Source organism: Pseudochaenichthys georgianus, chromosome 22 (genome assembly GCF_902827115.2).
Source record: "Pseudochaenichthys georgianus chromosome 22, fPseGeo1.2, whole genome shotgun sequence".
NCBI classification, from domain to species: Eukaryota; Metazoa; Chordata; class Actinopteri; order Perciformes; family Channichthyidae; genus Pseudochaenichthys; species Pseudochaenichthys georgianus.
Window position 1 is genome coordinate 20,971,504 of NC_047524.1, and position 12,609 is coordinate 20,984,112.

The window sequence follows — 12,609 nt, forward strand, 5'->3', positions numbered from 1 at the left end:
CCGCGCTCGTCTTCTCAGAGGCTGAGTTAACCCTCCCGCTGCCTCCTGGTGCTGCAGAGATTTCATGAAGTGAAGGAGGTTTTCCTTCTATAAAACAGCTGTGAGTGTCACGGACATGAATTCATAGATCACACTCTCCGGTTTTGCCAATCCGGTGCTTGAACAAATATAGCTCTACACCCCTGGCCGAAATGTCCTTAAAATGAAGTCCGAGTTAGACATTTTAATTCATGTCCTGGCAGGACAGAAGGCGACACGCCCGTTCTAAGCCGTGTCCCTCACTCCTCACATCCCAAGCTGCATCCCCAAAAAGTGTATTATGTTGTGACATCGTTTCAGATGTTATGTTTCAGTTGTGCTCTTGATAAGCCATTAAAACAGTAAAAACAAGTTCAGTTTCCTTTTGCTTTTTGTGTCTCCTGTTCACCAAAACATACCCATCTGTGAAGGAAAAAGAAAGTAATCCAAAAGTAATCTAAAAGTAATCTGATTTTAAAGACACGTAACTGTAACTGTATTCGGATTACTTTCAGATCCATGTAATCAGTAATCAGTAACTGATTACATTTACAAAGTAACCCAGTCCCAACCCTATAGCCATCTATATGGCGCTGGGTTGACCGTCAGGGCAGTCTCAAAAAACCCACAGATGCACAGCGATCCATGCACAGAAAGCGGTTTGTGTTTGCAGGTTCAGGGGATTTAAACGGAAAACAAATATGTGAGGATAAAAAATACATATGTAAAACTTGTTACATGTATATGAAACGTAACACATTTGTGTGTGCATTGAAAAACACAAGTGTGGATCCGGAAATACAAGTGTGAATCCTTTTGCGGATCATGAATTACAAGTTTGAATCCTTCTGTGTGCATGTGTGTATTATGAGACTGTTCTGAGCCCATAGTTTTAATTTAAAAGCTCAGGATTTCGCTTACCCCTCTGCTCTCCAGTCATTTCAGTAGATGTAGTCCTCCTTCCTTCCCGAAGAGGCGCACCATCATCCGGCTGGCCTCTAAGTATCTCACCCGAGCCACGCACGTCTTTCTCAACTGCGCCTGCTAATATCCATTTTCTCCGACAATGGACGCGGGATTCTTCCGCGTAAGTTCTTGAAAATGATTTCTAACTCTTGTTTGTCTTACTGCAAAGTTGCATAGAAGTATATTTCTTATTTAGAACAGTAGTATTGTGTATATAGGCGGAGGGCCATACAGTCAGACTGTAACGTTATGGTCAGGGCTACGTCTATCACCTGATGACGAACCATGTTGGGTTTCGTCAACAGTCGTGTTACAACTGGGCTAGTTCCAGGGTTTGCGTGCATTTGGCTTTACCCTAAAGTAGCATGTAATTGTGTCTTGCCTACACTGTATTTTACACATTAATATGCAGTTTTACACATTTGCAGGAAATAGTCGAACCACACTTGCTAGCTTGCTAGGTAATGATAATGTGTTAGCTCTGGCTAAAGATGGCGTCCGGGCGGTACATCCTTTCTGTCTCTAAGGGATAGTCACGACCATTTATGTTAGCTATAATAAATAGACGTACATATGTCCTGCATTAAAAAACTAATATGACTTGTGGTGTTCGGATTATATTAACGCTGTTGTTGGCCAAAATATCCCCCAGACAGTGGCTAACTAGCATGTTTGGTTCCCTTGGAGGATTAAGCAAGCTAACGATTAGCTTAGCTGGTGTTAGCTTAATCGTATCAATGTCATATCCGACTCAGTTTGATCGCTTACATTTAACATGGTACTGTTATCACATACATTATATTTATTAATAGTTAGGATAATATAATAATGTCATGTGTGAGCACATGTTTTCAAATATGTGCTAACTTAACGGAAACTCGGTATTTAGGTTTGGATGTCAGCACCCCTGTTTTGTTTAAGCGCAGGTGTTTGCTTTACGCTGACAAAATAACACGGAAGTTGCTTTTCAACTCGATTTACATTTTTAAAAAAGCGAGTTTTAAGCACATGCGTGTAGATGTGATAGCGATTTTCAACGTACACAAGCCAATTTGATTGTTGATTTTTCTTTAGGGTACAAGTGCGGAGCAAGACAACCGTTTCAGCAACAAGCAGAAGAAACTGCTGAAGCAGCTGAAGTTTGCAGAATGTCTGGACAAGAAGGTATAAGAGCATCAACACTTGTTATTTTACATTACCAAATCTGACATGTGGTAATGTCAGATTTCATTACCAAATAAACTGTTGCCTTAATCAAATGTAATGTCTTGTTAGGTTTTAGATGTGTTTCTGTCAGTCAATGTTGTTTAAAGAGATACATTTTTGATAGAAAAAACTGAAATGTAGACACTGTAGTCTTGAGTCATTTAACAGTCTTTTTCAGGCAATAATATACCGTCCAAGCTTCCTTTCATCCGTGTTGTTTTTAATTGTTATAATGGTATCGGCATCACTTTCAATGTGTTACTTCAGATGGGACAACAAAATAGTTTAGAGATGTCCAAATGTCATGCTAATAATATCAATGGACGTGTTACCATTTCTATTAAACCGTCTCATACTATATGGAGTTGCACATTTAGAGTAACACATCTGTTGTACATTTTGATAAATAAAACTAAAACATAAACACTGTAGTCTTGAGTCATTTATTCACTGATTGTCCTACTAACTGTGTGATGTTGGTTTCTTGTTTCACCCATAGGTGGACATGACCAAAGTGAACCTGGAAGTCATCAAACCTTGGATAACTCAGCGAGTGACAGAAACTCTGGGATTCGAGGATGATGTCGTCATAGAGTTAATATTTAACCTGCTTGAGGAGAAGGTAATGTCTTAAATGTGTTTGTTTTGTTTCTTCAAAACTGTCATGAATTTGAGGGCAATGTTTAGTTAGTTAGAAGGAATACAAGCAAACCATTGCACATTTTGTTCAACTTGAAATTGAATGGGTAAAGTTACAATTGGTGTAAAACTGATTTATAATGACATAACTATGTTTTGATGTTATGTGACAAAGTGCCTTCATTCAGCAGTCTTCTAATGATGATGTGATTTATGATTTAAAAGGCCTGAACCAATATGGATGTTATACCTTGCATCTGAAGTATAGCACCAACACCTAATTAGCTCTCTCCTGAGCCCAAAGTCACTGAGCCCAACTCTCCCTTCATGATGCAGTGTGTGGTTTGAGGTGAGTTATATGCAGGGATTACCAATATCATGTTAGTGAAAGAAACACCTAAACAATGCCATAATCATATTGCGTAGGTATCTGTAGTGCATCATTCAATGGCCCAATGTAATTGGAAATATAGGTTAAATTCAGGGAGGGTTTGCCACATAGAGAAAATGATTTCCTTTACATTCTTTAAGGAGTAACTTGAGTACTTTAACATCAAGCTAAAAAGTATTGTCTCACTGACCACCTCTGATTCAAAGATTCACATCTGTTGGGGGTGGGCAAAACTTTTTCTGGTGCACTTGTAACCACACCTTACAGTGATGTGAACACACCACAGGTGTATCTCTACATCAATGTAGAAGATGGAGAACCTCAATAACAGGAGGTCAACAAAAACAACATTTTTATTTGAGTGTGTTAAACCTCGGATAGCACTCATCTTCTGGGTTGTGTGTCATCAGATGTGTAACAGACAGCAGATTTTCAACCAGAAGAAACAACACTCTTTTTCGGTATGAAGTTACTCTTTAAACTGGAAGACTATTGAGATATCTGTAATGGTCATGTTTTTGACCTTAAAACAATATTGTTTGCCAGTAGAGCTGTAATGCTAAGCCCCACTTATGTTAGGTATTTCATTTTGTAATACTAAACTGTGCTTCTTCTTTATTTCATAGGCTTTTGCAACTTAGTAGACTTCAAGAGTTTTCTTTATTTAATCATAATGTGGAGCCCACTGATTAACCACTTATGCTTACTGGAATTGGTTATTTCACAGGTTAATTGGGGGGAAATAACCCAAGTAATTTACACAAAGTATCCTTCATTAGTCTATCCCTAGGATTTCATCCCACAGTATACTTAAATGCAAATGTTGGTGTAAATGCAAATAACCCACATTAGTGACTTTTTTATTCTAACAAGATGCTAAAAAACACAATCATTTATTTATATATGACACCATCACTGCACTTTTTTTTTTATATCCTTCTATTTAATATTTTTGCTTGTCATAGCTTTTTGGGGGTGGGTTGGGCTGGAAAGCTAAGTGTAAGGGGTGTTGCGTAATGATAAGACAAGGAAATTGAATTGAAACTACGGCCTCTCAGAATAATTCTATCAGTTGTTGAAATAAAACTCCTTTTTTGTGTAACAATGTACTCATTATTGCTTGTTCGTCTCTTGCAATTTAGTGATATAACATTAAGCTCAAGGTGGTTGAGTCTCAAGCAGTAGGGAGGCGGAAGCAAGCCATGGGAGCTCCGTGCCCACTGATCCCACGGGACTCACTGAAGACACCGGAACTGTACTTGCAGTGTTGGGTTTTAATGCACTCTGTATTGTGGCTATTTGTTTAACTCCTGAAGTGTAGACTGTGGGGAGACCAGAGAGCAAGGGGTGGGTAGGGACACAGAAAGGTAAATTAAAGGGGATAATTCTGAGGAAATCAAATAATGGCAACCATTTCTTCTTGTATTATTGATTGTTTATTTGGGGAATAACAATCAGGAATTGGAATAACAGCAACATTGCATGCCGTTTTTATATCATTAGACATGTCTCCCCCTCAGCTAGCTCACATTCTCAGTTCAATGAGTTTGAGTATGATTTTAAATTAGTCACATTTATTTATATAGTCATGATTTGAGTAATACAGTAATGGGGATAACATAGTCCCAGGAATAGTCTAGTGAGGACTAGTAGGTCCTACCCCCGTCCTTGATTATGTTTCCCTTCCATTATTTCAATAGCCATATGTTTTTTTTTTTTCTACCTTCGTGTGTGTGTTACAGAATCCAGATAGCAAGATGATGCAGATCAACCTGACAGGCTTTCTGAATGGGAAGAACGCCCGGGAGTTCATGAGGGACCTGTGGCCCCTGCTGCTGAGTGCTCAGGAGAACATTGCTGGCATCCCCTCTGCTTTCCTGGAACAGAAGAAGGAGGAAATTAAACAGAGACAGGTAAGCTTCCCCCAATGCCAATTAGGCAAAATTCTAGCTATCAGAAAGCCATAACTCTGCGGTTGACGGATACAAAAATACTTGTTATGGGTAAAAACAGCCATTGCAATTTCTTATACACTTTTGTTAAATGCTATAATAATTGGTATTGATATGTCATTTCAATCAATAGTCTGAGACAACATTAAATACATTATTTGGTTCCCAGATGTCAGTTATGTTATAAACATTGCAGGATAGACATTATTTATATACTTTAGGAGAAATGTGTGATTGTTCCCCATGGTTCCATTTTTTGGTAGATTGAACAAGAGAAGCTAGCTATTCAGAAGAAAGTCGATGATGATAAGAAGGAAAAGGACATCAGAGACAGGGCTCAGTCAAAAAGCCCAAGAAGGTAAGAAAAACACGTTTTAATATGGAGATCAGTGGGTGTACAAGTGCATTTATCACCAAAAAACGTATTCAGTTTGCATCGTCCTATGTCTAGGAGGAAATCAAGGTCACCGTCACCAAGGCGAAGGTCGCCAGTGAAGCGTGAAAGAAAACGCAGTGCCTCTCGCTCGCCGAGACGCAAACCCAGTCCAGTCACCAGCAGCTCCCCCCCTCCACCCCTGATGCAGCTGCCAGCCAAACCTGTGGAGCAGCTTGTGGAGCCGAATGCATTAGAAGGAGCCCTGCCAGAGCCGGCCATCCAAGAAACTCCTTCCACATGGTGTGTAGAAAACTTAAATGTACCATTATTGCTAGGGATGCTCCGATCGAGATCGGCCGATACTCACTCTACCGATCGATCAGTGTTCTCTATAAATCGCGAGAGCCGATCGCATGATGTAAAATACATGACACTTTTCTCTGTGCGCGGCAAAACAAGCTCGCCAATATGGCTTCACCAGTAGATATAAATATATTTATTCTTCACTGTCGGGTCACTCATTACTGGATCAGCGAGCTGCATGAGATACTGACGGGCTGTCAGGAGAGAGACAGAGAGACGAAAGGAGAGCGCTTCCGCTCATTTCTCCCCTGTTATATTATCCAAAGTGAATGTAAACTTGAATAATGTACATAATTTGAATGTAATAATTAAGTTGGTTAAAGTGAAGTTAAAGCCTTTTATTGTCATTATACACAGAGTATAACAAGATTCAGAGTGCAACTCTGTCCCGGTGTGCAAAAAATACAGATATAACACTAAAAAACACGGCAATAGGACAGACAACATCCTATTGCCGTGTTTTTTTTAGTGTTATGTATGTGTTGTTGTTTGTGGAAGCTCCAGTGAATGAGCCCCATTAACTGAGTTTTAAAGATCACTTTAAATGGAAGATTTAAAGTGATGTTTAAATCTTCCATTTAGGCCCCGCCCACTCGATCGGATCGGCGATCGGCCGATACTGATTCCGGCGATCGGCCCCAAAATTGGCGATCGGAGCATCCCTAATTATTGCCATGCATTTAAAGTCAAAACTTAATTGTTCTAAGTTTTAGGTTCAAATCCACTTTAGTTAGAATTTTTTTAGATCTTGTTTTGCAAGTTTATTTTAGCCCTACTTTTTTCCGATTTTCATTAGGGTTCATTTGGGGTGCGGAGTGTAGCAATGAACTGGATAAAAAACTCAATTTGTATTCATCAATTGGTATTTTAGTTTAGCTTGATGACAGGTTATAACAAATAACCTTAAGGGTAACATAAAAATGTAAACTTCTTTCTCTGACTTGTAGTGACACAGTGGTGGAGGTGGTAAAACCAGACCCAGTTACTGAAGTCAAAGAATCTTCGCCAGAGAAGCCTCTCAAGAAAGAGGAAAGGCCCAAGTCCCGGGACAGGGAGAAAGACAGCAGGAGGGACAGACCTCACCACCGCTCTCGTTCTCATTCCCGCAACCGCAGGCGACGCTCCCGCTCTAGGTAATTCCCAACACTCATATCACATTTTTATTTTTATGGTTCTTCAAAAGTTATTTAACATAGAACATTTTGTAAGCTTATCTTCCTCTATACCCCACTGCAGATCCTACTCTCCTCGTAGAAGACCAAGTCCCAGGAGGAGAATGTCTCCTCGTCGTAGGAGCCCCCCCAGGCGTGGCCCCCCTGGCAACAGAAACAGACATAGACGGTCCCCAGTCCGCAGGTCAGCGCCACATCCTTCAAAATACTGTATTTAATTAAATATACTTTATATTATATTGGTTACTACAAGTGACCCTACAGAGGATGTTGGTCCATCTTTCCTCAGTTGAGAATACATTTTGAATATGCTAATATCTGTGTCCTGCAGGAGGCGCTCACGCTCTGCTTCATCTTCTGGCAGCAGCTCCTCCAACTCTCGCTCTCCTAAAAAAGCAATGAAGAGAATATCCAACTCCCCACCCAGAAAGGGGGTCCATCATCCTGAAAAAGCCATCAGCCCCGCCGGGAAGGACAGACGGTCACCATCTCCTCGGGCCAGAAGAGGCCGAGGCTCTGCGTCACCAGCCAGGCCGTCTGGTATGATCTTTAGCCGTTGGTTCTTTCCTCGCCATAATTATGAACTCTTTGTCTCATACTGCCTACCCCATGACTTTTTCAGTTCCCTGACTATTTCTGTTTAGTTATACATTTTCCTCATTAGTTAAAATGTTGTGATGATAATATTCCTTTGGTACTGAGGTCACAGAGAGACACATATAAGTATTGTGCATTTGAAGTGTTCATGGCTTTAGGAATGGATATCGATATTGCATGTATAATTCTTGGTGTCTTTTTTTTTTTAGGTTTAAAGCAAAAACAAAGGGGAAGGAATGATTCTCCGTCTGATAATGCCAAGCCCAGACCTTCTGAAGGCTCTGACTCAGGTAAGCGTTATATTATGTCTGTTTAAGGAACTGTATGGGCCTTTTGCCTCATGCCAAAAACGTTTTTGATGACTGCTGTCTGGAGTTCTGTAATCTTTTTGGCTCAGTCCACTTGCCCCGGTTTTCAGCAGTAAGGGGCATAATGTCACACAGCGATGGGGAAGGTTAAGTATATCAATGCCCAAGGACCTCATTACAGTGATCACATTTATTAAGCTGCTTTGATAAATGGGATCCCACTTAAGAGTACAAACAAAGGAAAGAAAAACTATGACTTGACATGAAGGACAATAGTAGTTTTTAGTCAAATTACACTATGCCATTTAAAACCCTAAACTCAAGCCACAGGCATATACATCTTTTTCTATATTATCTTAATTCGCCATGGCAGTTTTTTTACTGGTTCTCTGACACTGATGAGACACTCAATGCTCTACATTTCAGAGGAGGATAAAAATGACAAAGAGGCAACAGCAGATTCGGTGCAGCAGCGACGTCAGTATCGCAGGCAGAACCGACAGACATCTTCAGGTTAAAAGCGTTTTTATCCCCGTTCCTCTCCCATACCCAACACCTCTCTTAGGGCTTTCACACCAACGCGATTCCCGTTCTAGCTCCGTGCTAGAGTTGGTTAGGAACCGGTTTTATTTTCAGCCCCCGTTTTGTTCACACCGCCCAGAGCCTGACTGGTGCTGCTGCGTCATAACGTCACCGCTTACGGCGCTCACTACAACAACAACAATGGGAGACTGCGTCGTGTTGCTTTTAATCAGACGAAGCGAGATTAAATTAAATAACGACTTCTCCAACTTTATACTTTTCTCCAGAGTGCCGTGGTTCATTGTTTATGAATGTGTTTCAGCGGCATTTGCCGACCGCTGCATTGCAGCTCTTCCACGGGGGTTTATTCTCCCGTTAGCTCCGGGTTAGCTCACACGGCAGCTGCCAGTATTCACTGTCTGACTGTCACACAAGCAGCTGATACATATCCCCAGTTCCCCATAAGTGAATGTGTCAGTCTGAATTGACGCTGTTGGCATCACAACACTGTTATTAAAGTTTCTGTGGTATAAAATGGGTGATGTTAGCATAGCAACCGAAGCTAAACTGACTATCTTGACTACTTGTTGCTATCCTATTGTGGCATAAGCCGGCACATTTTACGGCATATTTTTCATTATGATTCTACTTGTGATGGTCGGACATGACAACCTGTGCAGCCCATGTATTGATTCCATCCGATAGCTGCTATAATACAAAACAAAACGTCTGCCTGCTCTCCACAATGATCAATAACAGTGAACGGATGGTCAAAGTAAGGTACAAATAAACAGAATTTGGTTAGTGTTGCCTGACATTATAGTGTGTTTTTTTTTTTACAAGTGTGTGGTTGCGTTCTAGTCACTTTGCTCAGCGCTACTGCGTGTTACAACTTTTATTTACTGTACTCGACTTTAACTGTTGGCTCAGGTTAATCTCACCCCCCTCCGACGTAAGCGTGAAATATGCGGTTCTTGCTTCTAGACCGAAACATTTTTGGTGCTTGAAACGAACTGGATTCCGGTGCTTTTCAGGCTCCAGCTCCGAACCGGCCCTAGTTCCGCGTTTGTGTGAAAGCCCCATCTGACAAAGTCTCTGTCCATGTCATCTTGCACTCATCGACTCATGGACTTTTGAAGCCGTGCCCTTAACCCCAACCTTAGTGTTTTTTTCCCCTCACTTCATACAGTAAAAGCTACAATTAAACAGTTGTTGATGTCCTTTGTCTGTTTGCTTTTAGATTCAGGATCTTCTTCCTCTGAAAACGAGGGGCCCAAGAAGCCGACAGCAGGGCCGGGAGCCAAAAACGGGGATGTGAGGAGGAGACGCAGCCGAACACCGTCACCACGGAGGAGACACAGAGATGCCTCCCCAAGGTAAGACAACGTTTTTGTACATTTTTATCAAAATGTTTGAACTTATTGTTGAATCAAATGTTTTTAAGTTGCCCATGTTCAGCGTTGTCCACATGTATAACATTTTGTTTGTGTTTGTACTCCTTCAGGAAAAGACGCTCTCCATCTCCTCCACGCAGACGGCGCTCCCCGTCTCCCCCACGACGTCGCAGATCTCCTTCTCCTCCTAGACGAAGGTATGTGCAGCTTTTATATCATATCGAGAGCTTTAATTTGTCAAATAATTTTTACGGTTTAAAAAAAATAAAGTGTAACAATTACATTTGTTCCTACCCAGGTCCCCTTCCCCGCCTCCCCGTCGTCGTTCTCCATCCCCCAGACGATATTCTCCCCCTATCCAGCGTCGCTACAGCCCCTCACCTTTGCCCCCACAGAAGAGGAAAATGTCTAGCTCTCCCCCAAAGCGCTCTTCTCCAGGGGCCAAGCGACGCCCCTCCAGGTCCCCCAAGCGCAGAAACTCCCCTCCTCAAAGGAGACGCATGTCTCCATCCTCATCTCCACCCAGACACAGGAGGAGCCCCATGTTGCCTTCTGCTAGACTAAGCAGGGACCCACGATCCCCTGTGGCAGCAGCTGGCCGCCTCTCCCCATCCCCCGCAACCCGCGGTCGCCCTGTTCGGTGTTCCACCAGTCCTCAGGGACGTTTTGAAAACTCCAGTGCATCTCCATCTAACCCGCGGAGGCAGCAGTCCCCGACACACAGCGGCAAACCCATCCGCCGAGTGTCCCGCACCCCAGAGCCACGCAACAACAAGAGGTAACATTGAATTTATTTTTCAATATTTATTTATTCAGAATACTGCTGTTCTATCTCTTTGTACTATATAGCATGTATTGTGCATGACCCTGCAACCCTTTTGAAATCTTCCCTTTTTTTTCTTCTCCCAAGACCCTCTCCGAGCCCCCAGCCCATGAGGAGAGCAGCCTCCAGATCTGTTTCCCCTCAACCAGCAGCTCTGAAACGTCCCGTCCCTGCATCTGCCTCCCCCTCACCCTCCCGCTCTGCCAGTGGGTCTCCACCACCAGCAAAGAAAGCCAGCAGTGGTTCCGGCAGCCAATCCCCAAGCAAGGTTTGATATTTTAGCTTATTTACTTATATGGTTGTCTGTTTGGCTGCGTATATATATATATAGACATATATTTCTGGTTTATAACTTGAGTATTGAATATTATGGGTATTTTTTTCTAAGTTTACTCAAGGACGGTTGCATTTAGTAAAAAAAACAACCATCAAATGTGTTTTAGTTCTTATTGGAGAAGGTTGAATTATTATTAAGTATGCAGATACCTTACGATGTGTACTCTGGTTATATTAGCTCTCATTATCTCTTTCTTATCGTTTGTGGTGTTTTTAGTAGCACTGTTAACCTTTAAATACTTTTAACCTTAAAAATCTGTTTCATTGCAGAATTCCGATGTTGATGGCAGTGGAAAGAAGAAGAAAAAGAAGAAGGAAAAGAAACACAAGAAAGAGAAGAAACACAAGAAGCACAAGAAGCATAAGAAGGAGAAGAGTAGTAGTGCTGTGACCGGTGATGCACATGAAAACCACGGCGCGGAGGACGGAGAGTCAAGAAAGGTGATGTCTAGTTTCTTTGTTTTTTAGCTTTCCAGGCCTATTGCTCAACGGGACAGATGTAACCAACATTCTGTATTTGTGTCCAAGTGGCTAGTGGAGTTGCGTGTATTTCATGCTGTTTTCCGTTTAGGAATCAGATAGTGAAGTAGAGGACAGCTTGGCCGACCTGGAGAAGCACCTAAGAGAGAAAGCCCTACGATCCATGAGGAAGGCCCAGCTGTCTCCATCCCAGATGTCCTGAAAACGACTGGCTTTCTCACTTATGAATTTTTCCACTCACTCTTGATGTTTGTCATCAACCTGGTTCAGCTTTAGAATGTACAAATTGTTAAATCTTGAGTCTTTTTTTGTTTTCTTTTTACTGGTTTGGTACATTCTGAAGAGTGTGTTTTCATTAAGAGCTTGATTTGTCAGTTAGTGTATTATCTTAACTGTGATGAAGCCTGTGTTGTCCATCATTTTAAATTGTTGAGCAGGGTAACGGTTTGAGTTAACAGGTTTAAGATGTTTACCGCAGCATACAATAGATTCCATATGAGAAATGATTGCATGTGCAGTGATCGTCTCTGAAGTGCATGACCCACTGAGCTTATGGAGTGTAGAGTAAAACCAACATACAGTAACATACTGTTACCAATGGCTCTTATTAGTGGAACAGTTGCACAGCTGTGTGAACTATCAGAGGCCCTAACAGAATGTCTTGTCCCATATAGTAACTTAAAGGAAGTGTTTAGCATTGTTTAACCTGCTTTTTTTTCTGACTTTAAAATTGTCTTGTTTTAAGACTACAACAATCTAATGTGACATGGAGTATGCTTTAATTTTTCTAAAATAATTAATATGCAATTTTATGTTGACACCCTTCCAACTTGCTGTGGGACTGCTCTATGATTTGTATTTAGTACCCCTGGCTCTTGTCATCTTGTCCTCCTTTCAGAATTAAAACCTTTTTATAGGACGTGTGCTTTCCTTAATTGTGAGATTTTTTTTTGTCATTTCTGTTTTGGGTGGGATCTGTGAAAACTGACTGATTTTATTGAGGTAATTAACGAAAAATGCAAAGGTTAAAGGCTTGGGATCCCACTTGTTATCCTGAAGTCTATGG

At 41.5% G+C, this 12,609-nt stretch overlaps 1 protein-coding gene across 11 annotated transcripts; it reads left to right on the forward strand.

Moving 5' to 3' along the window:
* Positions 1-995: 995 nt before the first annotated feature.
* On the forward strand, positions 996-12,478 carry srrm1 (serine/arginine repetitive matrix 1). 11 transcript variants are annotated; one of them, XM_034111402.2, is made up of 17 exons: positions 996-1,105; positions 2,059-2,148; positions 2,690-2,812; positions 4,963-5,133; positions 5,436-5,530; positions 5,603-5,848; positions 6,859-7,044; positions 7,148-7,267; positions 7,415-7,623; positions 7,890-7,970; positions 8,415-8,501; positions 9,751-9,886; positions 10,015-10,101; positions 10,203-10,682; positions 10,815-10,995; positions 11,334-11,504; positions 11,635-12,478. In XM_034111402.2, exons 1-17 carry the CDS (start codon positions 1,085-1,087, stop codon positions 11,743-11,745), a joined length of 2,595 nt encoding a protein of 864 aa, XP_033967293.1. In that variant the 5' UTR covers positions 996-1,084; the 3' UTR covers positions 11,746-12,478. The 11 variants fall into 11 exon arrangements, with proteins under 11 accessions (XP_033967293.1, XP_033967295.1, XP_033967296.1 ...); XM_034111404.2 differs by having other exon boundaries at positions 7,448-7,623; XM_034111405.2 differs by having other exon boundaries at positions 7,451-7,623.
* Positions 12,479-12,609: the final 131 nt, after the last annotated feature.

Bases quoted from the DNA above. Each gene is read 5' to 3' on its own strand.
- srrm1 (XM_034111402.2), top strand. From the start codon at position 1,085: ATGGACGCGGGATTCTTCCGC. The intron at 7,971-8,414 runs GTAAGCGTTATA...TCTACATTTCAG, and splicing joins TTCTGAAGGCTCTGACTCAG to AGGAGGATAAAAATGACAAA. The intron at 11,505-11,634 runs GTGATGTCTAGT...TTTTCCGTTTAG, and splicing joins AGGACGGAGAGTCAAGAAAG to GAATCAGATAGTGAAGTAGA.